The sequence below is a fragment of the Trichoderma asperellum genome, chromosome 5 (genome assembly GCF_020647865.1).
Source record: "Trichoderma asperellum chromosome 5, complete sequence".
Classification (NCBI taxonomy): Eukaryota; Fungi; Ascomycota; class Sordariomycetes; order Hypocreales; family Hypocreaceae; genus Trichoderma; species Trichoderma asperellum.
The window spans coordinates 2980461-3008022 of NC_089419.1; the positions used below are offsets into that span (position 1 = coordinate 2980461).

General features: G+C 50.7%; 13 protein-coding genes across 13 annotated transcripts; 10 read left to right on the plus strand and 3 right to left on the minus strand.

Moving 5' to 3' along the window:
* Positions 1 to 60: 60 nt before the first annotated feature.
* On the plus strand, positions 61 to 1981 carry TrAFT101_009117 (uncharacterized protein). The gene is made up of 3 exons (XM_024907099.2): positions 61 to 282; positions 386 to 921; positions 987 to 1981. The coding sequence occupies exons 1-3, from the start codon at positions 260 to 262 to the stop codon at positions 1454 to 1456; spliced, it is 1029 nt and encodes a 342-aa protein (XP_024755718.1). The 5' UTR covers positions 61 to 259; the 3' UTR covers positions 1457 to 1981.
* TrAFT101_009118 (uncharacterized protein) lies at positions 1724 to 4457 on the minus strand. Its single transcript, XM_066128535.1, has one exon. It carries the CDS (start codon positions 4306 to 4308, stop codon positions 1864 to 1866), a length of 2445 nt encoding a protein of 814 aa, XP_065984655.1. The 5' UTR covers positions 4309 to 4457; the 3' UTR covers positions 1724 to 1863.
* A 205-nt stretch (positions 4458 to 4662) lies between these two features.
* TrAFT101_009119 (uncharacterized protein) lies at positions 4663 to 5284 on the plus strand. The gene is made up of 4 exons (XM_024904554.2): positions 4663 to 4732; positions 4854 to 4938; positions 4994 to 5054; positions 5107 to 5284. The coding sequence occupies exons 1-4, from the start codon at positions 4728 to 4730 to the stop codon at positions 5166 to 5168; spliced, it is 213 nt and encodes a 70-aa protein (XP_024755716.1). The 5' UTR covers positions 4663 to 4727; the 3' UTR covers positions 5169 to 5284.
* On the minus strand, positions 5160 to 6522 carry TrAFT101_009120 (uncharacterized protein). Its single transcript, XM_024904553.2, has 3 exons — positions 6333 to 6522; positions 6065 to 6276; positions 5160 to 6003 (listed from the first exon to the last, which is right to left on the minus strand). Exons 1-3 carry the CDS (start codon positions 6373 to 6375, stop codon positions 5548 to 5550), a joined length of 711 nt encoding a protein of 236 aa, XP_024755715.1. The 5' UTR covers positions 6376 to 6522; the 3' UTR covers positions 5160 to 5547.
* Positions 6523 to 6684: 162 nt separating this feature from the next.
* TrAFT101_009121 (uncharacterized protein) lies at positions 6685 to 8824 on the plus strand. Its single transcript, XM_024907098.2, has 4 exons — positions 6685 to 7144; positions 7219 to 7310; positions 7398 to 7598; positions 7655 to 8824. The coding sequence occupies exons 1-4, from the start codon at positions 7047 to 7049 to the stop codon at positions 8449 to 8451; spliced, it is 1188 nt and encodes a 395-aa protein (XP_024755714.1). The 5' UTR covers positions 6685 to 7046; the 3' UTR covers positions 8452 to 8824.
* A 188-nt stretch (positions 8825 to 9012) lies between these two features.
* Positions 9013 to 12270, plus strand: MDR2 (multidrug-resistance transporte). The gene has a single exon (XM_024907097.2). The coding sequence runs from the start codon at positions 9247 to 9249 to the stop codon at positions 11665 to 11667; it is 2421 nt and encodes an 806-aa protein (XP_024755713.1). The 5' UTR covers positions 9013 to 9246; the 3' UTR covers positions 11668 to 12270.
* A 338-nt stretch (positions 12271 to 12608) lies between these two features.
* TrAFT101_009123 (uncharacterized protein) lies at positions 12609 to 13580 on the plus strand (the record flags this gene model as incomplete). The annotated part of the gene is made up of 2 exons (XM_024908994.2): positions 12609 to 12674; positions 12759 to 13580. 2 exons carry the CDS (start codon positions 12609 to 12611, stop codon positions 13578 to 13580), a joined length of 888 nt encoding a protein of 295 aa, XP_024755712.1.
* An 82-nt stretch (positions 13581 to 13662) lies between these two features.
* TrAFT101_009124 (uncharacterized protein) lies at positions 13663 to 13962 on the plus strand (the record flags this gene model as incomplete). Its single annotated transcript, XM_066128536.1, has 1 exon — positions 13663 to 13962. The coding sequence occupies one exon, from the start codon at positions 13663 to 13665 to the stop codon at positions 13960 to 13962; it is 300 nt and encodes a 99-aa protein (XP_065984656.1).
* A 1059-nt stretch (positions 13963 to 15021) lies between these two features.
* On the plus strand, positions 15022 to 16395 carry TrAFT101_009125 (uncharacterized protein; the record flags this gene model as incomplete). The annotated part of the gene is made up of 1 exon (XM_024901342.1): positions 15022 to 16395. One exon carries the CDS (start codon positions 15022 to 15024, stop codon positions 16393 to 16395), a length of 1374 nt encoding a protein of 457 aa, XP_024755711.1.
* A 2527-nt stretch (positions 16396 to 18922) lies between these two features.
* On the plus strand, positions 18923 to 20703 carry TrAFT101_009126 (uncharacterized protein; the record flags this gene model as incomplete). Its single annotated transcript, XM_024901301.2, has 6 exons — positions 18923 to 18961; positions 19062 to 19089; positions 19151 to 19257; positions 19351 to 19935; positions 19994 to 20052; positions 20121 to 20703. The coding sequence occupies 6 exons, from the start codon at positions 18923 to 18925 to the stop codon at positions 20701 to 20703; spliced, it is 1401 nt and encodes a 466-aa protein (XP_024755710.2).
* A 1238-nt stretch (positions 20704 to 21941) lies between these two features.
* Positions 21942 to 22722, minus strand: TrAFT101_009127 (uncharacterized protein; the record flags this gene model as incomplete). Its single annotated transcript, XM_066128537.1, has 2 exons — positions 21942 to 22194; positions 22682 to 22722. 2 exons carry the CDS (start codon positions 22720 to 22722, stop codon positions 21942 to 21944), a joined length of 294 nt encoding a protein of 97 aa, XP_065984657.1.
* A 180-nt stretch (positions 22723 to 22902) lies between these two features.
* On the plus strand, positions 22903 to 23719 carry TrAFT101_009128 (uncharacterized protein; the record flags this gene model as incomplete). The annotated part of the gene is made up of 2 exons (XM_066128538.1): positions 22903 to 23059; positions 23337 to 23719. 2 exons carry the CDS (start codon positions 22903 to 22905, stop codon positions 23717 to 23719), a joined length of 540 nt encoding a protein of 179 aa, XP_065984658.1.
* Positions 23572 to 27360, plus strand: TrAFT101_009129 (uncharacterized protein). Its single transcript, XM_024901343.2, has one exon. The coding sequence runs from the start codon at positions 24535 to 24537 to the stop codon at positions 26368 to 26370; it is 1836 nt and encodes a 611-aa protein (XP_024755708.1). The 5' UTR covers positions 23572 to 24534; the 3' UTR covers positions 26371 to 27360.
* Positions 27361 to 27562: the final 202 nt, after the last annotated feature.

A 27562-nucleotide genomic window follows, 5' to 3' on the forward strand; every position in this document is an offset into this window, starting at 1 on the left:
CTGCACTGGCCTGAGCTCCCAAACTCATACAGCCATCGGCCGCTTTGGGCTAGCGCTGAGTGCGTATATGCCGCTGGAGCAGTGTCGTAATGCATCCAGCCAGCTTCGAGCATTGGTGCAGGTCGACACTCTCAGCGCTCGATAATGCCCGTCATTACATGAAATCCCGGAATATTGCTTCCATACTCGAGCCGCTCCATTCATCGTCGACTTGCTACTCTCCTGACAGGCCACCAGACGCCCCCCCTTAGCGTCCGCCATGTGGCGCGACCGCACAAACCTGTATGTTATGCCGCCATCCCATCCCCAGCCCTTGCAGCTCGGATGCGAACACCTATTCGCCTAATTGAGTCCGTCTGCCATATCTGACCTGGAGAACCCATAGCTACATCTCCTACCGGCAGTCGTACGCTCATCATCCCAATCAACGATCCAAATATGCCCAGGGAGGCTTCTCGGACGCCTTCTCGAGCAGCAGCTTTGCGCACGAAGACCGGCGCGGGCTGCTGTCGAGCGGCGCATTCGAAGATGATGGCGACGCTGTAATTGAGATGGACCTTCTGCCGCCGCGGTGGTCGGACATCTCGGACGAGATCACAGACCTCCTCGCCGAGATTGCCACAAAGAGCCAGCGTCTCGACAAGCTGCACCAGACGCATGTGCTCCCGGGCTTTGACGATGACGAGACCAAGCGGGCCGAAGAGGTGCAGATCGAGAGGCTCACCCAAGAGATTACAAAGGGCTTTCACCAGTGCCACCAGCGGATCCAAAAGCTTGAGAGCATGGTTCGCGAGTCGAAACAGTCCGACAGCATCAGCAGAGCTGAGGAGACAATGGCGAAAAACATCCAGATATCCCTTGCCACAAGGGTCCAAGAAGCGAGTGCCAACTTTAGAAAGAAGCAGAGCGCATATCTCAAGAGTGAGTTCTTGATGCCACCTTGACATTTAAAAAAAAAAAAAAATCATGCTTACCCCAAGTGTTAGAACTCCGCGGAATGGGTGGCCTCGGCGCAATCAGTCCCATCGACCGTCCAACATCGCCAATGCCCGGTTCTTCGTACATGGACCCATCACTCCAAGAATCAGATGCCGACCGATCCTTTTCCCAATCAACGCTACAGGTAGCCATGCAGCAAAAGACGCTGCACTCAAACGACGCCGCCATCGCCCAGCGAGAGCGAGAAATCGAAGAAATCGCACAAGGCATCATCGAGCTATCCGACCTTTTCCGAGATCTTCAGACCATGATCATTGACCAGGGCACCATGCTGGACCGAATCGACTATAATGTTGAACGCATGAATACAGAAGTCAAAGCTGCCGATAAAGAGCTTATAATAGCGTCTGGCTATCAGAAAAGGAGCATCAAGAGGAAGATTATACTCTTGCTGTTGCTATTGGTCGCGGGCCTGTTCATTCTACTTTTGGTCAAACCTAAGAAGAATAGGGACTGAGTACCTGGATTAAGTTAGGTTGAAAAAAAAAAAAAAAAGAGGAGATGGGAGTGGGAAGGGAATTCGGCGTTGTACAGGGAGACGATGGCAGTCAAGACGAGAGCAAGTCCCCTCTCTTCTTTTCGTGATAACTGTGGCTCAGCATGGCGTTCTGACAAGCGGTTGATGGTCATATTGCTTTACGACGTGTGATCATGTGTATCAATAATGGAGCGAATAATCCTCCTCGAGGAAAAAGAAAAACCAACGATACACTTGGGAGTTTATGGGGTTTTGATTAGAATTTATTTACATGTTTCTGTAGATAGTATTGTACAAGGGGCTCTCCTGCGTGTGCCCAGAAATAGATTCTTACGTGCTATGTGCTATTGCAAAGTTTGCAATATATCGCTCCGCTTGCCTGTTCCTCATGTGGAATCTTTATTGAAAGTCCTATCGATCAATCTTGGATATTGGTGCCACAGCTTTGACTTTCGCGCTTCTATTTCTCGAACAACTTTTGGCGCGTCTGGAAACATCTCTGAGCCCCATGCCTTTTCAATAAGATCCATCAGATTCTCTACAGAGAACTCGATACTGTCTCTTGCTCGGTGTCTAGGCCGTCCAGGAACCATCCCGGTGGCGATACGAGAGATGATGCTTGATCGAACCACCTGCGTGTCTATCAAAGCTCCCTGGTCTCGTAGTGTAGCTAGCAGGCGGACCCCACGAGCAACATCAAATTGTGAAAAGCTCGGCGTTTGCAGAGATGTTAGAGTTGTCGGCAGTTGGGGTTTGGTTGCCAGCGTCTGGTCAAATCCCCATCTTACTATGGAGCGCTGCAGCGAAGGATCGAAGAGCAGTCGGATCGGATGATGGTGATGTACGAATGGTAAATCTGCTGGTATAGATTCTCTTTCTTCGGTATTGAAGTGCCTCGGTAAATCCTCCCGATGCACTGGTACTAACCCTCCGTAAGGGGGGGTGTAGAATTGCATGATTTCCAAGCTCAGTTGTTCCAGCTCGTCAAGACGTCTTGAGCGTCCTAGTTTGTAGAGGAGTGTCTTCCAATATCGGATAGGGATGGCAACGTCGTGGCACGAAATGCGGCGGATGACATTCAAGGCTCTGTCCAAAAAGGGGTCATCGAAGTCGCCCGATCCAGCATCTTTATGCGATGATCGTTGGGATCGTTGGGATCGTTGAGGGTGAGAGTCAAGCTTCCAAAACACCCGCTTAAGGAGCCCAGTCGCACTAGCTTGGGCCATGCTGATTTTCAGTGCTTCCATACGGTCGAGTACCTCCCTCGCCTTGCCTAAGCTTCGCTTAGAAAGCTCGCTCCTGAGCAGGGAGTTGAGGCGTCGGGACGTTGGTCCAGTTTCAATAGCCCACTCGATGCCTTGAAGAAGTCGCTCCATCTTCCAATCCCCTGTCCTAGCCGCCTCAGCCATGAGAGAATGCCGAGTTTCCATATCATCAAATTCATCGGGGTGGATGTCGCAGTGAAGTAAGTCAATCAGTAGATCGTCTTCACTATTCCTGGCAAATGCAATTAGAATCCTGCAGTATGATTGGGATGAGATTCTGATCCCCAGTCTCTCCACCTGAGCTATACGAGCTGCAACCTCCTTAGCATCTGGGTCTCGTAGCGCAAGAGACTGTAGCGCGCGTGGGCCAATAGTGCGTACACCGAGCTTATATATGAGGTTGATTGCAAACTCCAGGGATGTCCAGGTGCTGGCAAACCATTTTGCGATGAAAGCATCGCTATGAGTTCCCTTCCTGTCGACCCCTTTTCTATCAACTTCGAAGAATGATTCATCGTCCTCAGCTTCAGCTACTAGCTCCTCACGGTCGAGCTCAGCAACAGCTAGCTCACTCTCTGTGAGCTGTATATGGGGATAGTAGTTGGCAAGAAAAAGCAGAAACGGACGAGACTTTGACGTCAATGGAAGATCTTTAAACAAAACAAGCTTTTTTCGCCATGTACGGGCCAATTTGGATTGGCCGGAAGCGAAGAGAGCCGGTATCACATGATCGTATAGCTGGCGATTGGCGCCGGAGACATAAAGCGCCGTCAAAGTGCTCTGCATCTCAGGAGTCGGTTTAACAACAAAGGTTGCTAATAAAGCTCCGAATTCATCCGCTCCAACTGGAAAGATGGGGGCCAGCGATTCATCCCAGCGAATCACCTTTTCATAGTCGCCACGTTCCAGGAAGAAGTGAACAATTTTCGTGTAGAGCCCAGGCCATTGGAAATTCTCCTGGGCTACAAGTTGTCGAGCCGCAGTAAAAAGCATAGACAGACGTGGTTCAGAGCTCAACGCGGCTGACAAGATTTTGCAGCGTAGGGCTTCGGCATCGTTGAACGTAATAATTTCATGTTTTCCTCCCTGCCAAATAGACTGGAAAACGGCCCAGACGCCATCAGGGCCATACATATCAGACAGCACGCCACATACAGCTTCCCAAGTGGCTGCATCGTAGGGCTGAATATCGGCCTCTGTATCTTGAAGAGTCTTGTTGATTCTTGCCGCAAGGGATTCGTTCGACGACAGGAGATTTAACGATGCCTCATGTTGCTGTCTCACCTGCCCTAGACTCCCGTATTCTCTCCATTTTGATGGCTGCAGCAAGGAACTTGGTTTCCCAGCAGAGAGTGCTCGCCATGGATTCCGATCATAGCCTCCAAAAACAACTTTAGGAGCTCGATGTAGAATACTATTTGTTGCTGGAGTAGTAGATGGGCGAACTAGGGCAGACGAATGCTGGGAATATTGCCGAAGCCTTGTCTGCGGTCTTTGCGCCGAGAGCTTGAAAACGATTCGAGTCGATTCTGGGCGATTGGGTCTAGACGGCAAGGCTCTTTGCATTCCTGGGATTGTCTTGTCTCCAGCAGGCCGCCGAACTTTGATGCATATCACCGCATTGGTCTGTTTCTCTTACGGTACCGCTAACAATGCGTGAGGCTCGAGGCGCTTTGGTTATGCTATGCCGCAGCTGTAAGTCTGAACTTGGCAAAAGACAGAGCCTTTGTTAGATTCTACTGGACTCTGATATTCGCTCCAGCGCATCTAATTGGCGGTTGCTAGCTGGGCACCTACCCACTCCCACTTTGTGTGCATTTTTGATGGGTCTCTTTGCTGAGTCATCTAGCTACCCACTTCGAGCTAGAATATGGCCTCATTTCTCTAACCAAGGCTCTTTCTGCCGTTCCGAACCTCGAGATCCCTCTACAACAAAGCACATTTACGAAGAGAAGCCCTGCAAGCGTCTTCAACCCACCGCCAAAATGAGGTAAGGTCTTTGCTTGAAGCAGCGCATGTGGAAGCTCCCAATTGCAGCCTGCCCGCGGAGTGCGCGGTGCCTCTGCAGTATGCACATAGCTTGGAGAACTTCGGCTGACGCAGTATCATAGCATGATCAACGCCAAGAACAAGGTGACGGAGCACCAGCGCTTCTACCAGCAGGCCTACAAGGCTCACACCCGTCTGTGGATGATTGTACGCACGGATCGACGATTGCGAAAACGCCGGAACAGTGCTAACGCAGCGTTAGAACCCCCGAAGCCGCTGGTACATGGCTCCCTACCTGATTGCCCTCTGGGGAGGCTTCGGTGGTGAGTTTCCGAATGAAACGATTGTTGTGAGATTCAAACTAAGGTGTCATAGCTACCCTGTACGCCGCCAGCCGAAAGGTCGCTGGCCACAACACCTGGTTCAGCAAGGACTAAGCTGTCAACATATATCTGGGACGAGCCAATTGATTTTGCCCCAACTTGCATCAAATGTGGGATTGGGAGCTTGTATGACTTGTAGTCTTATAGACAGTAAATATAGGATCTTGTCAGTCCATTTTTTTCATCTTCTCCGTCGGATTGATCCGCCATGTTTTTGTTTGCCTTGGTGTATCTCGTATTCCATAAGTTTTCTTTTTTTTAATTATGCGTAGCCATTATTCCCATGTGCCACTATATAGTACTTGCGTGGTAAAGAAGAAAAAAAGAGAATGCGAATCAAATAAGTCGCATGACAGATATCCGGCCCTTCCTCGCCTGTTGACCCAAGCCCTGTAATATCACTAAATTGGTCATAAATTCAGTCTATCAAAAATCAGTAGCCAGTTGCGCCTGGTGCCTTTTCGTCCTTGCGCAGACTCATGAGCATTTCACGGAAGCGCTCCTTGCCAGATCCGGCGGCTCCGCCAGTGGCCCCCTTTCCGCTGATGTCAACCAGCTTTGCAATGCGGTCCCAGCTCGTGCCACCAGAAACGGTATCCTCCCTGTTCGCGAGAAATTCCTCTGCCTCTTTGCGTGTCTGCGCAATGCCTTTCTCTTTCTTGGAGTTGTAGTTGTCATAGAAGTCATCGATGTTCTGTTGAGCCTCCTTTATCGTCTCCTCTCGCTGGGCAGCGAATTGCTCGGCCCGCTTCGCAATCTGCGCGTCTCGGCGCTCTCTCCACTCCTTGATGACCTCTGGCTCCTCCTCATCGGCCGCATATGTTTGGTAACCTGAGTTGTAGCTCACAGATGGACCGGTCATGATGTTTCCATCCACGCCCGCCAGGCCCTAAATGAACGAGTCCTATTAGCGTCGCAACGACTTATGTAAAGATCCAATGTTTACACACAGCGGCTGGGTTGGCAAGGTCTGGGAATTGAGATTCGAAAGAAGATTCGGCGGCGGCGGTCTCTCCCAAGAGATCTCCGCCGGTCTCACCCAATACGTTTGCGTCATCACTTGTCGTGAACTGGTTCGCATCATCGCCTAAAAGAGCCTTTTCTCTGGCGAGGAAGTCCTCGGCGGAGGGCTCGTCGGAAACATCTTTGATATCGGTTTGCGCTGGAAAGAAGTGGTCAGCTGGGAGCAAAGGCACCTGGATCCATTCAGGAGCTTACCTCCAGAGTCGAAGTCCTCGAGAGAAGGGAAACGGTCGGCCATCTTGAATTTTTGTAAAAGTAGCTAGATTCGAGAAAACTTGATGATGTGACAAACGCAGGGTGATAACAAAGAATTCCAGAGATCCAGCCAAAGGAGAGTGTAGTGGTCGGATTAATAGGTACTAATTAGCTTGCGCAACAAAGCATTCGTTAGCAGTGACCATCTGTTCCCTGTTGTCCCTGGCTACTGCTGCCCGCGTTCTGCCGGGCGGTGAGAGCCACTGAGGCGTAGCTAATATTGCATAACGCCGTACAATCACGCTAATATTTGCATTTATCCAGTCTTCTTGCGGACCAGACTCCAGAGCATCCAGCTTGCATCAAAGTTTCTTCTTGATGCTCGAAGCTATTCGCCAGTGCTATTCTACCTGCAGTCTCTTTTTTATATATTTCTCCACTCCGTATTAAACTGTCGGACATACAGCCGGGTTTTCATTCCCTAATACACGCCCGATCCGCCTCAATTGCCCACCTCCTAGTTGATAGCAGGCCCATAGCTGAGCTTCGAGGCCAAGGTCCACTGGTTGCTGTAGACTCTTTACCATCGCGTCGCATCGTCAATCTACCCCAATAAGGCGCATCGCCCATAAAACTTCAGGTGGAGCTTTTTGTTCCTTTTGATAAAGCCTTGAACGCAATCTTCAATCCAAGGATAGCTGCCGCATTGTAATAATGGCATACAACGACGATTCAGTGCTGGCGCGTCTGTCAGCCCTCAATGAGAGCCATGACAGCATTGCGACTGCAGCTCAATGGATCATGTTCCATAGGTAAAATGCAGTTTCTTCTTGAATCTGAACAAGTCTAGTTAAACGAGGAATGTGCACTGACTCCGTATCTTTAGACGACACGCAGATCGCACGGTAGCGCTTTGGATGCAACGACTTAAAGACTCGTCCAGTACGAAACGATTAAGCTTAGTTTATCTTGCTAATGGTATGCATTCTATTACGATTATACAAAATACATTTGGGGGATTTGGCCTGCTATACATGCCTAGAGACGCTAATACGGTATAACTAGAGGTTGCACAGCAGTCTCGTATTCGCCACAAGGAGGACTTCATCATTGCGTTTTCTCCTGTCATAGCAGAAGCTGCCGCAGTCGCATACAAAGGAGCACCGGCTGAAATTCAGGGCAAATTGCGACGGGTGATTGACGTCTGGAAAGACAGGTCAATCTTTGAGGCACCGATTCAGGCGGCTATCGAATCGCGACTGAACGGTACGAGTCTTCGAAGCTCTTCGTTAAAGAATTGCAGATACTAACTTCAATCTTAGAATTAGATAAAGCTCGCGGATCTGTGAAGCCTGGTTTTGGAGGCTCCCCATTTGGCGGCGGATCATCTGCTCTGGTACCTTCGGAATTCACGCCGCTTGTATCTGCACACCAGACAGTCACCAAGCTCAGCGTGCCACTAAAGACTACTATCGCTTCTGCAAACCAAGAGTACGAAAAGCAAGTTGACGTTACAGTACCGGTCCCTTCAGCTCCTGTCTATGCAGCACGCCTAAATGGCTTGCTCAAGACCCTTGCGAGCGCAGAGAGCGCAGTGGCTGAGTGCGTAAAGGCTCGAGAGAACCTAATTTCAGGATTGGAGAAAATGCTGGATTCAAATAGAGCGGCTCTGGAAAGTGAAAAGTCTACAGCTTTTGAATTGTCAACCCGCAAACGAGAGATTGAAGACAAGAAGCAGCAGGTCGAAGTGGCCATCATGAGAGCACTCGGACCTGCAGAAAACAACGGTTCTCATGCAGAAGGGGAATCTGGCAGCCCGCCGACCGAGCTTGATCGACCAGAGATGGAGGCTCTGACGCCGCCTGGTATGGATGATGACTTCGGCGACACTATGCCCGAGCCTATGGAGAATACCGAAGACAGTGCGGACGTGAAGTCAGCAGAGGACATCTCAGCAACCGAGCCCTCCACCACCTTCACTCAGTCACTACCCATATCAACCAACGGCTCTAATAAAAGACGACGAGTGGACGATGGGGATGATTTTCCCGATCTCGGAAACGATGCCGACATAGATCCTGAAGTCGCAGAAATGCTAAAAGAAGGCAACGATGTTTGATTTTGAAATACTAGGATGCTGTTACTTTCTAAAAACGAAGTCGTGTTCTCCAAAATGCCGTGGCGGGACATCATCTTTTAAGTCGTGTCGGAAGCGATCTGATCGATTCACTCATTGTAGCTGCTTCTAAATGTATGCCGACTTTCAGTGCAATCTGTGGCTTATTAAGGTTATTGCAAAGTTCCATGTAGGACTTGTCAACATTTCAAAGCCGGATGCGGCTTGGAGAGGCTCCTCGAGTACGGTACTACTACGTACTTGGATGCTGAGGCCCGCTCGCTCCTCGATATAATGTCAAGATTCTATATTCCTTCTTGTGGTAGTTAGAGCAGTTAAAATTTATATAACGAATATTACCTTACATAGACACTGCCTCTGTGAATTGGAGCCAATTCGCCGTTCCTATCCCAATTCAGCATCGGATCTCGGACCTTTGAGCTCGGCCTCAGGCCCGTACGGAATCCGGAGCGCAGCAAAGCATCCACGTTAAACCGACTTTCGGCCGAGCTTTGCCCACTAATTACGGCGTTTTAGCTGCTAACCCGCGCAAGCAGCACAAGCTTGCAGCGCATCCAGCTGTAAATGCCGCGAGTTATGACGGTATCTCCTAGCACAGTTGTGGAAATCTTTCGCTCCCACCCTCTTTTCGCTCCCTCCTTCTGATTCTTACTCTCCTTACAACCTGTCGCCGGATTTCTCTCCTTCAGCACCGATCCCGGCCTTCTCTTCCAGCCAGCTCCCCAGCTACTCGATGCTGTACCGCTGGGCGGCCGAATAAAGGTCCCCTCGGTTAACATGAATGCCGGGGCGCTGCGAAGAGCGCTGCCTCCCAGGCTAGCATCGCAGGCGCAAGAGTCTACAGCTTTTGCTCGGGCATCTCTGTCGCAATGCTTCTCGACATCCGAATCTCTTCTGCGCCAGCCGCATTTCCTAAGTCCGTCAATTGCTAGTCGGCGTTCTCTTCCCGCTTTTACTCCCGCCGCATTCCATACTCTTGCAGGATCTCTACGGACGGCTCCGCCGCACTCTGGCATTTCCGGTCAATCCTCTCCCGGATACGGACACATTGTACATCTAACTCGGCAATTCTCTGGTACTTCGCTTGCTGCACGGGAACTTCAATCAAATTCTCAGGATGCGACTTCACGAACGGTAGAGCCAGCAAGGCAGACAAAGGACACCGAACACGAGACCAGTGAAGAATTTCAAAAGAGCGAAAAGGCAGCCAATGCGGCACATGTCAATCTATCTGCTAGGTTATCGAAAGAAGGAAAGGCTCCGGCAAGAGCTGGCATGAAGGAAATATGGAGATTGCTCTCCATTGCCAGACCCGAAGCTCGTTGGCTGGGACTGGCCTTCTTCTTTCTGGTGATTTCCTCTGGCGTTACCATGCTCATACCGTTTTCCGTTGGACGCATCTTGGATATCTCAACCAAGGGCAGTATCGACGATGTTGACATCTTTGGCCTCTCTCTGAATCAGTTTTTTATCGCTTTGGGTGGAGTTCTGACACTCGGAGCCATGACCAGCTTTGGACGAATCATTCTGCTGCGGATTATTGGAGAGAGAGTTGTCGCCAGACTACGATCTCAGCTCTACAGACGGACTTATGTTCAAGATGCAGAATTCTTCGACGCTAATCGGGTTGGTGATCTCATATCGCGACTCGGATCTGACTCGGTCATTGTTGGCAAGTCAATCACCTCCAACCTGAGCGACGGACTTCGAGCAATCTTCAGTGGCGGTGCCGGATTCGCAATCATGATCTGGACAAGTGCTAAGCTTACCGGCATCCTACTTCTCATGTTCCCACCCATTGCTGTTGGCGCCTTCTTTTATGGACGAGCTATTCGAAATGTGAGCAGGGCGATACAGCAAAATCTCGGCACCTTGACAAAAATAGCAGAAGAGCGACTTGGAAACATCAAAACCAGTCAGGCATTCGTTGGAGAGGTTCAGGAGATTGGACGATACAACAGGCAGGTCCGTAAGATTTTTGCTCTTGGAAGGAAGGAATCATACATCGCCGCAACGTTCTTTTCTTCGACAGGCTGGGCCGGCAACATGACCCTCCTGGCCATGCTTGTTGTTGGAGGAAATCTCGTAAGATCCGGTGCCATGTCCCTGGGAGATCTGACCTCTTTCATGATGTATACCGCATTTGCAGGCTCCAGTCTGTTTGGGCTCTCGGGCTTCTACTCAGAGCTTATGAAGGGTGTTGGCGCTGCCAGCCGTTTATTCGAATTGCAGGACCGAAAGCCCACCATTCACCAGACAGTTGGAGTTCCCGTCAAGTCTGCCCAGGGCAACATCCGATTTTCCAACGTTCATTTTGCTTATCCCACTCGGCCGGCTGTAAACATTTTTAACGGCTTGGATTTTACGATTGCATCTGGAAGCAACGTCTGCGTCGTTGGTCCATCTGGAGGCGGTAAATCCACAGTGGCATCTTTGCTACTGCGATTCTACAATCCTACGTCCGGATCTATCACCATCAATGGCGTTGATATCTCAACAATGAACGTCAAGTCGCTAAGACGACGCATCGGTGTTGTGTCTCAGGAGCCTGTTCTGTTCTCGGGTACTATTGCTGAGAATATCGCTTACGGAAAGCCACATGCGAGCCGCGCAGAAATCATCTCAGCTGCTAGGAGAGCCAACTGTACGTTCATCAGCGATCTCCCTGACGGCTTGGAAACCCAGGTTGGTGCCCGGGGATCGCAGCTCTCCGGTGGTCAAAAGCAGCGCATTGCCATAGCCAGGGCACTGCTCAAGGACCCTGATATCCTGATCCTTGACGAGGCTACCTCGGCTCTCGATGCGGAATCAGAAACATTAGTCAATGAAGCCCTCGCTAAACTTCTCGGAGGCAACAACACTACGATATCTATTGCCCATCGACTGTCTACAATCAAACGGTCTGATCAAATCATTGTGTTGAACAAGGACGGAATGGTGGCGGAGATTGGCAGCTATGTCCAGCTTGCTGCGGATAAAGAAAGCGCCTTTAGCAAGTTGATGGAGTGGCAGATGAGCGGCGGCGAGATCCCAATAAAGCGGCCTTCAACTGAAGCTACAAGCCACATCACCGAATTTGAAGAGATTGAAGAGGATCTTGCTAGAGACGAGGACCTGGAACGATTTGTCGAAGAAGGCGAAGAAGCGAACCGAGAGAAGGCTTCTCAATCAACAGAAGACAAACCAGGGCGCCCTTGAATACGATGAGTGTCTCTTTGAGAAAAGTTTCCTCCTCGCCAATAAAGAAAAAAAAAACCAACAGCCGGTGAGGTGTTACCCGGCATGTTGTGCCCTGAAGCGCTGAAATCACTAGCAATTCAAACCAAAAAATGTCAAAAATAAAGGAGTTGGAGTTGAGTTGTCTGGTCAAAACTTGTATATTATCTACGGAAGGTTCAACACGGCGTATTAGAGCCAAATACTGAATGTTTTATACATAAGAGATCCGCATGTCCCTCGAGGGCGGCGATGTCAATGAATACTACGGATCTATAGGTGGCAAGGTAGTAGTAATAACTCCACTCGAACTCGTACTTCGGAAGACGATGTCTTGAGAATAGCAAGTTGTGGAAAATGTATTATAAATGAGAGCAAATAGTGAAGGACAAAAGAGGCTAAAGAGGTAATGAATGAAAACAATTTGGTTCAATGGCATGGTGATGTGCTTTACACTTCTGGCTTACTTGGGGTTATTTGCTGAGAAAACGGGGTATGGAAAATAGTTGAAAAAGTTGGCACTATCATAAAATTATGCCGCTCTCCCATTGATAATGCCACCTTTCAAAACATACCGATATGGAGATACACAACCTACTGCCTACCTAGGTACGAGCTGTGAAAATTAGCTTCTGCCGAGGAAGCTGACGATCTACCCGATGGAGCTCCACCGTAAAGGAAAAGGCCGGCTCGAGGTCCGATCCAATTAGGCACAGCTGTGGCCGCAGGCGGACAGCCACTAGCCCACAGTGACATTACAGGTGCATCTCAGCGCGTTTTCGAGCTCTGCCGATTATTTAGGCGGCTCCCGTCGTCGTCTTCACTGCATCGTTTATTAACCTGGTGAGAGAGTGTCGTTTCAGGTCTCTTGTAGCCATATATCTGATTGTACTCCGTATATAATCGTCTGATACTCATTCACCATGGCAACGACTACAGAAAGCCAGTTCAAGATCGGCGATGCGAGCTTCTACACCAAGACATGGACGGTTTGTTGGCCCGCCTCCCCTATTTCTGATGCTTTTGGCATGTGATTTCTGGCCCCGAGCAAGCCTGCTAATCCCGTCACCCAGCCGACGAGCGCCGTGGTAGCCAAGGTCATCTTCGTCCACGGCTTCAGCGAGCACATCAACCGCTACAACGACTTCTTCCCCAAGCTCGCCGAGCACGGCATCCAGGTCTTCTCATGGGACCAGCGCGGCTGGGGCCGCAGCGTGACGAAGCCCGCCGAGAAGGGCCTCACGGGTCCGACGTCGCGGGTCGTTGCCGACGTCGCCGCCTTTATCCAGGACAAGCTGCCGTCGGACGTGCCCGTCTTCGTCATGGGCCACTCCATGGGCGGTGGTGAGATCCTCATGCTGGCTGGAGACGCGCAGTACAAGCAGCTGGTGAGCCAGATCCGCGGTTGGGTCCTCGTGGCGCCCTTCATTGGCTTCTCGCCAGCCGAGGTTCCAAGCTCGCTCAAGGTCTTCTTCGGACGACTAGTTGGACGCCTGTTGCCGCGGCAGCAGCTCAAGCATGTTGTGCCTCCGGAGCACCTGAGCCGCATCCCGGAGGTGGTTGAATCCGTCAGGAACGATGCGCTGTGCCACGATACGGGCACGCTGGAGGGCTTGGCGTCATTGCTGGATCGTACGGCGACGCTGTCTGGGGGAGGGGTCAAGCTGGGGGCCGATGTGCACTCCCTCCTGTTGACGCATGGCACGAACGACTTGACGTGCAGCTATGATGCGGCCGTGAAGTTTATGAATGACCAGACGGCTGTTGAGGATAAGGAGACCAAGTCATATGAAGGCGGGTATCATCAACTTCATGCAGACCTCTGCAAGGACGAGTTGGCGAAGGATGTGGTTGACTGGATACTGAAGCGATCCAAGATAGAACCCAAGCTGTAAAAGGCGGGCGGTTTGGATAATATGTAGTACTATTTCAAGGTTTGTATCAGGGCGTTTTTATTTTTTAGATTTAAATACCTTAATGGTAGTTGTTCACGTTGGTATCGCTTATCATGCTCGGCAGGATACTTACCCTTACGCTCTCTTGCATATACCTAGGGATCAGCTATTGGGGATATCAAGCTGTGATATTGAAGATGGGTACTGTGAAGAAAACCGAAACACTAAACATGTTTCAATTCAATACGCTCTCCTAATAAGGCGAGGCACAGGAGAACGCCATCATATAATAATGTACTCAGTCAACTCATCAATCACAGAATACATATTCTTGCGGCTGGGCCATGCTGCTAAGAAGAATCCTCTGCAGCAACACGGCTGAGGCGCAGCGTGGGTCGCAGATTTGAGCCGCAAATGGAAGCGAACCTGGATGGTTCCGAAGTTGCCCGACCTGCCGATACTAAACCTGAATCGAGATCTATTTAAGATCTAAGCAATCTCCACTGCATCTAGAAAGGTTATTTCAACTGTTTCTACATGGATTTCCTCACTGTCGACTTAATATTTTGTCAATTCAGTGCTTCCGGGTGTAGACGTACTCGTCCACGACAGATCTCAACAAGCGTTGAAGTCCCGCAACAAACTCAGCCCCAAAGCTTAGTAATATGTGCTACATACATATGTACAATGGAGATCGGCGTGCGCTCATCCGTGGCCGTCATTCGCTGAAGCTGTTTGATGGGTTCAGGAAGGGAAGCAATCGCGCATCATCAATCACACGCAATACATACTCTAGGTGAGATGGAGGGGTGAAGGCGATACGCGGCAAACTTGGCAAGTGGCGACTTCACCGCTCAAGAGCTCTGCGTCCCCAGGCTGTATTTTCCCCCCTCTCAGTTCTGCTCGTACCGAGATTGCCATATCAATCGATTTGACGTCCTGCTAAGACATGGAGTGATCCGACCAACCTTTTCGTCTATTCCACCTCAGCGTATCCTCTTCTCTCAAATCTCAACCAAAAATGCCCCCACGTCTGCGCTGACTGTGTCCCTTGTTTGCGTGCGCCATCTCGAGCTCTCCACAGCTGCTATCTCGGCCAAATTCCCACTCTTTTGCCCCTGGCATAAATCTATCGCCCACCTGCTTTATCGCGATCCAGCCTGTCCTTTCATCATCAATTTTTTCCTAGCGCCAGATTGTTCATCCTGGGATTGTTTATCAGGGCTGAGCCGTCGATTCATTGGTCTTTCTGGAGCTCTCTTTGGTTGCGCTTGACGGCCAGCATTTTCTCAGAGGCCTCCTGGGTGGGAACGTGCCAACCCCCCCACGCGCAATCCCACGTCTCTACCGGCTACACCGGTGAAAGAGATACCACCATTCGAATTGATTTCGGCAGTCTCCTCTTCTTCACAATCGAATTAGAGAGACTTGGTGGCCCCTCATGACGCCCGACGCAAAGAACACCATCACTCATCATCCTAATGTCTTCAATCTCCAGCGTTTCCAGCCTGCCTCCAGCCGCAGCAGCTCAAAAGGACCTGCCGCCCGAGATGCTTCTAGCACCGGCGTCGAGGCTGTCGAAGTGACAGACCACGATCCGGTAGAGCGCCACCATTCCGCAATTACTGATGTAGAGAGCCAGTTCACCGCAAGCCGCAACTCGCGCGTTCCGCGTCTATCAGCCGAGAGCGACCCGTACGGGCTGTCTTTGTCCTATAAAACGGATTCAGACCTCGAGCAGATCAAGGCAAATTCATCTCGTAAGAGGGACAGTGAGCGAGGTGCCAACGGAGCCAAGAAGCAAGGCCCCAGGAGCGACCACCGTAAAGTCCGCGGCTTCTACGAGAATCAAAACGCAACCATCGAGCGAATGCTGAAATCGGTGGAAGAGCACGTAGAGGAAGCCCGTGTCGAGCAGGGAGAGGACCAGACCAAGGTCAAGATTGCCATCTATGGCTCGCTTGCGGCCAACATTGTTCTCACCGCCCTCCAGCTCTATGCTGCCATCACCTCCGGATCGCTGTCTCTGTTCACCACCATGGCGGATGCCGTTTTCGATCCGCTCAGCACCCTCGCTCTTATTCTGTCCAACCGCGCTATTAGCAAGGTCGACCCGCGACGCTTTCCAGCTGGCAAGGCGCGGCTCGAGACGGTGGGCAACATCGTCTTCTGCTTTCTCATGAGCGCCGTGGCCCTCATCATCATCGCCTTCTCAGCTAGAGAGCTAGCCACTGGGGATGGTGAGAAGAAATTCCATCTCCCTTCGGTCATTTCTGTTTGTGCAGCGTTTGCGACAAAGTTTTGCCTCTTCTTGTACTGCTGGTCACTCAAGGACAAGTACAGCCAGGTCAACATTCTATGGCAGGATCACCGCAACGATCTGCTCGTCAATGGCTTTGGTATCTTGACTTCGGTGGGTGGTGCAAAGTTGGAATGGTGGATTGATCCCATGGGTGCCATTCTCTTGTCTATCCTCACTTCTGGCATCTGGCTTTACACTGCCTTCAACGAGTTCCTGCTACTTGTTGGCGTCGTCGCGCCTCTGGACATGCAGCAGCTCATCACGTACGTGTGCCTGACCCACTCAGATGCGATTGAGGGCATTGATACGGTTCGAGTCTACCACTCGGGACCGCGGTTGATTGCCGAAGTGGACATTGTCATGGATCCATCACGGACGCTTAGAGACACGCACGATGTTGCAGAGGAGCTGCAGATTAAGCTGGAGAGCCTGCCCGATGTTGAGCGGGCCTACGTTCATATTGACTACGAGACCACTCACAAGCCAGAGCACGCCTACAAGAAGGACCTTTGAGGTTGCTGCGAGAGGCTTGTCTTGCAGTATGCATGCATGAAAGAGGCTTTTATTTTATTCTCTCTCTCTCTCTTTACCCTCCTCTCTTTGTTTATCACGCATTTTGTTTCTCTTACATCTATAGCTGTTTCGTCATCGCGAAGAGGAGAGTATGCAGCGGAGTCATTGGCGCATTAATATCGTATCACTTTTGAATATTATTAAATTGCTCTGCGTCGTATCCTAGCTCTTACAGAAGAGGGGCCAGAGGATGATGGGGGCACGGCGGAAGATTTGTACCACTAATATAGACCAACTACCACCACTCAGTTGTAATGTTTGATATTGTAATCTGGTCAGAAATCACATGTGAAAGAGACATCATTGGAAAACAGCATATAAACTGTGCATCTCGCAGGTCTCGCAGTCACAACATCTTTGAGCAGAAGAAGCTCTCAGCATACCAAGGTGCGGGGGAGCAAGCAATACAGTGGAGACTCGGGAGAATCTAAATCGTTGACGAAGAGAAGAGGAGACCATGAACAAAGCAAAGTGGAGAGTTGCCATAATTATTCGCATACCTGTTGACCACAAGCAGGATAGGGCATCGCTTGGGTCTGCAGCTCAGGCCGCCCCATCCCCAATGCGAAGTCAAGAAAGCGTCCCCAAACAGATACGGAAGCTAGTGGGAGCCATTCTGCCCGACAATTAATAAAGGAGCGTTGAGGCGGCCGGATGTGGCCTGTGTTTGTCAGGTATCAATTCAATTCCATTACCCGGAGGGCTCGACGGATAAAAGGAGGGGGGATGTTCAATTGATAATGAGATGGCCATTGAAAGGATGAATAAACTGCACGGCACCAAATACGACGTTGCCTTGCAACAAGTTTTAACGGCCCGACGTTGAAGCTATCCCCGTGGCGTCAGAGGCGAATAAGACTCTGGATGTGCAGCCTCGCCGTACATTGCAAATGGAGACGCAGCGCGAGCCAGCTAATCAGGACTGCTCGCAGCAGCATGTTGGTACGTGATGAGGAGCTGCCGCGGCCGCACGAGAATTGCGCGCATTTGCATGGGAACTGATAAACCATGCGAGGGAGCCCGACCAAGGCGGCGTTGGGCCTTAGTCGCGCGGTTCCCAGTACTGATCGCAAATCTGAGGACGCAGCCCAGAGAAGCAGAACCACAGAAGCAATGATTCCCAACTGCGGAGCCTTTCTCTGCGACCAGCATCCGGGAGGGGCCAACGGCGGACGCGAAGCCACTAGAGGTTGCTATTTTGCGAGCTTTTTTCTTCGCTCTTGCTTCTTCATGCAAGGCCATCTGCAAGCATGCATGGCATAGCATGGCATGGCATGGCGAGAAATGGTGAGAGAAATAAAAATTTTCGCCGTCTGCAAGCTGCCTGGCCGTCTAGCCTATAGAGTGGCGTCCGTGGGTGGGATGTTGCGTGGAGGTGACGAATTGGATATGATGCTAGTATAAATGGGCACATATGGTATCTCGAGGTGAGAGTGAGAGTGAGAGAGAGAGAGAGGCCACATGTTTGTTATATCTGTAGGCATTAGTTGGGCATCTGCTTATCTTGAGCATTGGGTGCTTGGTCCTTCTGTGGTGTTAGTAGAATGATCGGGCATTGAGGGCGTGTATTGTAGGTATTGTACGCTGCGTTATCTACAGTACATCGCAAGAAGCACAAACGAATTGGCGGACGGCTTTCGCCTGCGCCGACGAGAAAAATCCGCAGCAACGTGGTTGGCTCGCTGAGACGAGCTGGAGGGGTTTCGACTTTTTTACCCCTCCCCCTCCTTTTTCCAACCTCTCTGTTGATACGAGCATGTGCATGACATTTGCCTGATGTGCTGCGCATCGTGCTGCGTCTGCAAGCTGGGCCAGTTCGCTTGCACGCCATCATGCAAGCCGTCCGCTATCAGCGACGCGCTGGGCCCGGGAAAGGCCGTGCAGGAGCTTCTGCAGCGCTGCTAGTGGCTGCTAGCTCGATGACAGGTGTGCTAGCGCGGGCCTGCGACTGCTCCAATGGCTGTGGTGCCGCCCATCAGCTGTCGGACAGATAGCTACCTGGATGGTCTAGGTGCCTTTGGGGATGGAGATGGCCTCAAGCAATCGGTGTGTTAGTGCCTGCTTAGCAGGTTGTGGATAGATGGGCTACCAGGTCTAGCACCTAGCCATTAGGTAGCAGCAGCAGGCAGTCGCAGTCGCATCAATGATGAAGAGAAAAACAGTAGCGCCAACCCGACGGCACCTTAAACTACGCCACCCTCTTGCGCCGTACCCAATTCCAACCTCCATCACCATAAAGTTGCCTCCCAACGCTTTCTTTATTTCTACCGCTGCTGTTCCCACTCCCGGAGCTCCTTTTTTTCCTCTCCCCTCTTCTTCTTATTCCCTCTGCTCCTCCTCCGTAAAGGTCGTTCTCGTTTCTCTGTCCCGTAAGCGTGATTTCAGAGACTGCGGAATACCCCTCCTGTTATCTTCTTCCATCCTTTTTGCGTATCTAGCTATAACCTTTGCTCTCATCTAGCTCATAATGGCTGATCCAAGCTGGGGCGAGCATGCATATGCTACGGTTCGTCCTTGTTCCTCCCTCCCCCGCTTGTTCTCTGCGTTATATAGCTCAAAGAACGGAAAGCTAACATTGTCGCCACGGCGTGGCTGTCTTCTTATAGCTTCTGTTGAACGATGCCTACCTTCCCGGTATGTTGTCTCCCGCCATTTCCCCCCCCCTGGAGACGTATTGTAACTAATGAACTATTAGGTGCCCTGGTGCTTGCTCACTCGCTCCGTGACGCGGGAACCACCAAGAAGCTCGCAGTTCTGGTCACTCTCGATGGTGTGACCGCCGACGCCATTGTCCAGCTCAAGGTACGCTTTCGAGTCAAGATATACGTCTATATGCATACATTAGAGAACAATTCGCTGACTTACGCTTTCTCTCCTCTTTGCGCGAGCAATTAGACCGTTTACGACTATGTCTTGCCTGTCCCCCGAATCCGCAACGACAAGCCCGCCAACTTGTACCTCATGAACCGTGCTGATCTGCACTCTGCCTTTACAAAAATCAACCTGTGGAAGCAGACGCAGTTCTCGCGAATTGTCTACATCGATGCCGACGTCGTTGCCTACCGAGCTCCGGACGAGCTCTTCGATCTCCCACACGCCTTTGCGGCTTCCCCCGATATTGGTTGGCCCGACCTCTTCAACACCGGCGTCATGGCACTGACGCCCAACACCGGCGATTACCACGCCATGGTCGCCATGACCGAGAGGGGCATCTCCTTCGATGGTGCCGACCAGGGTCTCCTCAACATTTACTTCAAGAACAACTTCCACCGTTTGCCTTTCACCTACAACGTCACTCCTTCCGCGCACTACCAATACCTCCCTGCCTACCGACACTTCCAGTCCAGCATCAACATGGTCCACTTCATTGGCCCAGACAAGCCCTGGCGTGCTGGCCGTAACGCTTCATATGGAAGCTCAGCCTACGACGAAATGGTTGGCAGATGGTGGGCCGTGTATGATCGCCACTACCGCGAGAAGGTGAGTTTACAGCAGCACTATCAATTGCAATTAAACCTCGGCTAATTTTTCCATCTAGGAAATTTCCCAGCTTGCAAATGGCGGTGGAAACTATAACCAGGCCTACGAGGCTCAAAAGTAAGATGATAGATCTCGTTCATCCAACCTTTCAGCAGAATACGTAAACTAACACGAACTCGCATCAGGAGCGCCTCTCTAGCCGATACTCGAAATGATACGCCTCAGAACTGGGGTGGGCAGAATCAGACACCACGACCCATATTCCCATGGGAGGGAAAACAGCCCAAGGCAACCAGATCCTTTTACGGTGATGAGCCAGAGCTACAGCCACAAGTTGCGACCTCCAAGCCTTCAGGTGCTCGTTCCTCAGTAACCAAATCGCCTCCCAAGTCCCCAGTCTCCAAGACATCGGACAATAAGAGCGAGGCAGGAACAGCATCTTGGACAACATATTCTCGAGGCAATGCTTGGGATGAAGACCCTAGCATCTCCAAGTATGCGGAAGCAATTGAGAAGCGCCACCGATCAAGCAGCCGTGGAAAGGAAGGAGATGAGGACGTTGACGACGACGAAGAGGAACAGGAAGAGACAAAGCGTAGCTTCAAGGTTACTGACTTCCCTACTGAGACGGAGCGGCCCAGCTTGCCAGTCACACCAGCGCCAGTTCCTCGCGGGCGTGATGCCGCTGGAAAAGTGCTGCCGGCAGCTGAGGGCGTGCCGTCACAGGCCGAATGGGTACGTACTAATCAATCTAAAGCAGCTAAATAGACTACACATAAATGCTGGGTAGCTGACGTGGAGTTTCCTGACAAGGATCCCACAGCGCAATTAGAGAAGCTAGCTCAACAGCAGTCAGCGATGCTATTGCGCAAGCTGGGAGGGAAGACGGATGATGTATCAGGAGGGACGAGTCAAGGTATATCGACACAGCCCATTGGATCCCAGACTCGCATTGCACAGTCAGTGCCTCAGGTGTTGAGTCCACGACCTGTCAAGGGGACAGCCGCGGCGGCAACCAGAAGCTTGGAGCGCAAGATGGATGCAGCAGCCGACGAATCATGACGCAAAACAAGAGAAGAAGAAGAAAAACCGTGATGAAGAAAAAAAAAAAGAAAACAAAAAGAAAAGTACTACAACAGTAACGAAGAAAGAAGGACGATATATTGGATATTGCGTACTGGATTGGGAAAAAAAAAAGTGGTGAAAGAAAATGGGGGAGGCTATTTATACCTTGTCACCGGCATAATTTTTGTTTCTTGTTTCTCAATTTTCTTTCTTTTCTTTTCTTGCAACCACTCTCCTCTGCATAGCGACTGCACCAGCATCGTCATTTGTCAAGTACCCTTCCATCGCGTGTTATGCAGAGCGTGGCATTGAGCTTTATCAGCATTGGTTTCATTTGTGTCCCTTACTATTATTTTACTTTTTGATCTTCATTTTTACCCCATACCGCTACTATATATACGTACATATATAAATTAAGCTCGTTGATGGATGTTGGAGCCTCACTTTTCTTCTCAATTATATGGTTTGCTTGTATCAAGATGGTTTTATTGGCTGCTGGTGAGTAACGGGTGGCTTACTTTACTCCGTACACAGTAACCCTACTATGTCACTGGGCGATTGTAGCACCTAGTATTGGAGATGGCAGACGACGCATTGCTTCCTCGGATATCCTGTATCACATGTATCATGAGGGAAAATACGGTGGGGGAAGGCTCCCATCTTAGATGCAACCAGCGTGTCAAGCTAGAGAGATAAAGGGGAGATTAAGATTTCCAGCACTTGGCTTTACTACATATGAAGAGAATCTTATTAATGCTTAGCCGCGACGCTTTGCCAATGTCTAAACTACTACCGGTACTTTAAGATTTGAGTCCATGTTATATGAGAACTTGCTAGGGTAGCAGGATTGTGTATGGTCAAACGTCAGCGGTTAACCTAGACGTCGCTTGGATGAAGCAAGAAAGAAATAGCAACATGCGTTTTCTTGAATGCTTTTGAGCTTACTCGTATTCGTAAATCTCTAAAATATTCACTGTCCGGAACGTTGGGTTGGAAGGGGGAAATGTCACGCCACCGGGTGAGCTTAACCACAAGATCTCGGAAATTGCGGTTGATCTGATGAACAGTTGGGGGGGTTGGAACCCGAGGATGAAGAAGGACTCGCAAACAAGGAGCCAGTTTTTGCCAATTGCGGCTAGGTTTTTGTTGGGCTGCCACGATTGATCGGTTCGATCGCCTAGCGGGTCGACGAGGCTATTCACATGCGGGTATGTGAGAGATGGTATGGAGAAGGCCATGTTAGCATGTAACACCCCGTAGTACGGCTGCTGCCAAGCCGTCCCTTTTTTTTTTCTCTTTCCTTCTCACCGCAAATTCAGCTGGATCTTATCAGATGGGAGATTAGATTATCGGGGGATTGCTGAGACACGAGGTCAGCTTGCGTTGAGGTGATGCCGCGGCTGTTGCAGGGTATCACCGAGTGCCGTGCTAATCTTGAAGGTGCTGAAGCCATCGCTTACTTTTTTTTTTTTTTTTTTTTTTCACAACACACTGGGGGCGCTTGGCATGCACCATGCACAATACATCTTCTCAATTGGGCTAGAATACGTATATGTGGCATGACTGTTTGCCAACAGCTGCGTCTTTGGCTATCTGATTGGGCTTACTCGCTCGGCGGGAATGGGAAGGATAGGGGAGGAGTAAGATGAACAGCAAATAGCACATGGCAAATTGTTTTCACAGAGTACAAGCGGAGTGCAGTATGGTGCCTCGTACTGCCATTTGCCAGGCACAAGATTCAAGACGACCGAAATCGGCACGCTTGAATCAGAGACACGTCGTGAGATGTTTGGGCTCCGCAAAAGGAGAGTGTGCGTGCCCAAGCACCAGCACGAGAGGAGAGCAGACAAGATTAGATGGGATTGATAAGATGGATCAGATAATTCGCCCTTGCAACGCAGGATGACGGTGACCCCCGTGCTTCATGCACGGCCGCAGCTTTTTGTTCCAAGTTTCTCTTCCCTCGGCGCACTTGGCGGTTGGGAATGGCGCAAGTGGCGTGCTGATTGGCGTAACGCAGACCTCCCCGGAGACGCACAAACACGCACGTCTCCAGTTTGTACGACAGCCCGATTTTTTTTCTTTTGCTTTTTTTTTTTTTTTTTTTTTTTTTTTTTTTTTTTTTTTAGTGCTCTATCCTACTGTATGTATGTACCCCATAGAAGGGGGGAAACATTTTCCCACTTGTGCGCTCTGCTTGCTCCCAAAGTGAGCGGTGGCAAAGGCAGTTCACCCGATAGTTTCAGCCGAAATATGAATATCAATCAATGCTGCAAAGTCAAAAGGCAGGGGGGGCTTGTTTGTGGCTTATGTTACTGCCCAAACTGGCTTTGCAGGCTTTGCAGGCGACTGTACCGTACTCTATGATCAGCAGCTTACTGCTTCGGTCGCTTTGCCGCTTCCTGCCGCTCCAGGTCCAGCGATAGAGAGGCCAGTTTTAAAAGGCGCAAAAAATCCCGACAATGTTGGGGGTCCCTGCAAAGATGGGGCGGGGGATCCGGCGATCGGTGCAATTGATGCCACTACCTACGGAGTAGTCGCTACAAAGTCCCTTGTCCTGGGAGGCCCGGCTGAACGCGGAGCACCTCAATCGCATCCCAGGGCGGGAGGCGAGAACCAGGAGGAAAAGAGAGAGGCGCCTCCTCTTCGGGTGACAAAGGCGGGATGCCCTGCTGCTGTTGTGTCTTGGAATGTGCGACGGCGATGCGTCATTGATTGATAAAGACGGCAATGCGCCCGGCTCTTCCCACTGCACTGTGTGTAGCCATGCGGGTGCAGCTGCAAGCCTCAGCATGTGGTAAGTTTTTATCAATCAGTCTCAATCAATCAATCAGCACCCATCATTAGCTCATCGTGGCGTTGGCCATCCGCCAATAATCGGCATCGACCGGCTCCACTGCTCATGGCCATTATCGCCCCCCCAGCCAATCAGCAGCGCCCGCAGGCCTCTGGGCAAAGTTCTTTTCCTGTCAATCAATCTGGTCCTACTAAGCCCGTCGAAAATTGAGCGGGTCGAGTGGGCTCCGTAGACGGATGTTGGGGTCAATTGAATGCGTAAAGCATTGGAACAAAAACTGTGTGTGTTTGCCTGCATGTGTGGCTCGGCGCATTTTTCTAGCGGGCTCGCTACGGGCAAGCCAGCAAAGCCTCGGATAAGCCGTACTCGGGATTTTTTTCCCACTACTACTCGCAACAGCCCTTTGACCTCTTCCGAACATCAAACCATCCAACCTCGATTCTCGTACGACTCAATTTGTCCCCTTGGGCCGCTGACCATATCCGTGCGCCAGTCCCAATCTCCCGGGTCTTTGCGTCTTCCTTTACTTAGTCTCTTCTGCCCCGGATTCTTCTGTCCTCTTTCCCTCTAGCTGCCTTGGCGGACAGTTCCCATCTTACATCTTACATCCTACAGAGGCGCAGTGCTCTCTCTGCTGACTCTTACGACCGTTTCTTCTTCTTCTCTTTCTCCTTGCTACTCCCTTTCTTCCTTACTCGACCTATCGAATACATACCTATATACCACGACAGCCCAAAATGCTGCAGTCTGCCCGAATGCAGAACCTGTCCCTCGGGACAAACGAGGAGATCCACACAGCTCCCAAGCCCGAGTCTATAGCCCCCTCGTTGACTTACTCGGACGAATCAGATGATCAAGATGAACCCATCCGGGTTGAGCAGCCTCGCCAGAGACGCGCCTCAACGAGACTGATTGCCCAGAGTGCTCGTGATATCCAGCGCATCACGGGAGAGACGACTGCCGAGTTCGTCACTCGCTGCTGTGGCGGCGGCTGCTGCTTGATGGGCGGTGCGAGACCAGCTGGCGTTGAATACGAAAAGGTCACGGAGCCCGATAACGATGCCTATCGGTCCCTCGGCCTCAAGATTGGCGACATCCCGACCGTCCTGACCAAGTTGGCCGACCTGCCAGAGCAGACCATCTCATTCAGCTCGGTCCCCAAGCCCCCGAGCCCATCTTCTCCCACTGATTCTGCAATCTCTCTGGGGCGTGATAACGAGATTGACAGCGCCAAACTGACCAAGATCCCCCTCGAAAAGTTCAAGACTGTTGACACGACCATTCAGCCGCCGCGATTCGTCCAGCCTCACCCTCCATATAACGTCTTCCCCGCCAAGATCCACACGGCGCGCGAGCTTACAAGGCCAGGTGCTGAGAAGCGTACTTTCCACTTCGACCTGGATATCACAGATTACCCCGAAGAGGAAAACACTGATTTCAAGGTCGGCGGTGCCATTGGCGTCATGGCCCCCAACTCTGAGGCCGTGGTCGAGGACGTCTTGGATGCCCTGATGGTGCCACGCTTCCTTCGAGACAAGCCTGTGCTGATGAAGACGACCAAGGGCCGCTGGCCTACCGTCTGGGGAGACGACAAGCCCCGTGAGCTCGCCACCACTCGCCGGGATTTGCTGACCTGGTGCGCGGACCTCCAGTCATATCCCCCCACCAAAGCACTGCTGCGAGTGTTGGCCGAGCACGCTGCTGCAGAAAACGAAAAGAAGATTCTCAGCTTCCTCTGCGCCGCTGAAGGACAGGGGGCTTTCTGCGACTTCCGATCTGGTCCTAGCATTTCCATCTCTCAGCTGCTGCATGCCTTCCCCAGCGCCCACCCACCTATGGACGAGCTTCTCTCAGCCCTGCAGCAGCTCATGCCACGCTTCTATTCTCTTTCCAATGACCCACACGAGTCGTTCCAGAGGGGCGACCAGAAGCAGCACCGCCTGATTGAAATCGCCGTCACGGTTCATGAGACTGGAGACTGGCGCGAGGGAACTCGAACGGGCGTGGGATCCGGCTTCTTTGAGCGACAGGCCCGCAAGTTCATCAAGGCCCAAGAGGCCGGTGAGAAGACGGAAGTTTACATTCCCATGTTCAAGGGCCTGATGGCGAACCCATTGGCCAAGCAGTTCAACGCCGAGGGCCCTATGCTTCTGATTGGAGCCGGCGTGGGTATTGCGCCTTTCCGAGGCTTCGTGCAGCGACGCCTGAAGCAGGCCAACTGCGCCAACAAGGTGTGGGTGCTGCAAGGCATCCGAGACTCGCTGGTAGATGAAATCTACAGTGGCGAGTGGGGTGTCCACGAAGACGAGGTGAAGAAGGTGGTGCAGAGCCGCCGTGGTGAGGGCAGATATGTCCAGGAGGAAGTCCGAAACCAGTCCGACCTCGTTTGGAGCATCGTTAACGCTGTTGACGGCCGAATCTTTGTGTGCGGCAGCTCCAAGGGTATGGGCGAGGGCGTTGAGGAGGCTCTTGTGGACGTTGCCATGGCCAAGGGCAACCTCGAGCGCGAAGAGGCTCGCAATTTCTGGCAGCTCAAGAAGGAGGCTGGTCAGTACATTGCCGAGACGTGGTGAAGTACCTCGATTTTTCTTCTTAACCACATTTTTCTTTTAAACTCGTCATTTTACCTTTTACTCCTGAAAGCACTTTTTTCATTTACAATTTTCTACATTTTCTCTTTTTTTTTTTTCCTCTTGTTTTACCATACTGGCTTGGCATTTGCATATGGGAAAGATAAAAAAAAACAAAAATTGAAAGAGCAAAACATGAAATTGGTCAGACCCTTGCCGAAGGGGCAAGTTTGGACAGTACCAGGCGGGGGAGGGAATACAATAGCTCTACTAGACGAAAGGAGTAGACAAAAGCACTGATCCGGGGCGCAAGCAACCCGTGAGAAATAGTGTATGGGAAGGAAACAAAGCATTACGGAACTGGAGTTTTTCTACTTGTTTTTGATTTTTATTATTTTATTCCTCTTGGCTTTTACATACTTGGTTGAATGAGCATGTCTGGGAAATGAGATGTTTGGGCATGTCTGTGGATGGGAGAAAGCGTATATACTTGTAATTGAATTTCCTTGTTTATTTTTTATATCTTTTTTGGAAAACGATGAATGAGAATGAGGAGAGGATCGTTGGGGGTTACTACGAGCAGAGAGTTTTGGAGAAGTCGTGAGAGTGGGATAGGCAGCCTATACCAAGAATTTGAACATCAGAATTATCAGATAGCATTTGTCCAAATGAGGAAAATTCGACACGTCTTATTGGTAATGGTGCTGTAAAGGGATTGGCGTCGAAGCGGGATGAGTGAGTCTTCGGACGCGATGACGCATAGAAGGCTGAGTATGCTGCAATGGGGAATGACTACAATGGTGTTGCAGTGAGTTGTCAGCTGTGTCATCAGTTGTATAATTAGTTCTATTTATATGCATCCTTTTTGGTCTTTTTCTTCTTCTTATCTAACCAGAGGGATGTATAGAGCCGTTATTAATGCCATCTCTGGTAAAGGAAGTGAAGGATTCAGGTATTCCGTATTTCCATTATTGATGCCTAGGTAGTAGAGCGAGTAAATGCGGTATAGTAGATAATGGTATCTCGATTGCTTATCCAATGAAAAGAACCAATTGCTCACATGCTCTGCCAATTCGAGAAAAAAAAAAAAAATAAACATTTGTGTTTCTGCAACGGTAGTACGTTTAGAGAAGGCTAAAGGGTGCTCACGGAGTTTCATGCCGTCATAATAGCCCACGGGCTTATAAATGCTTAG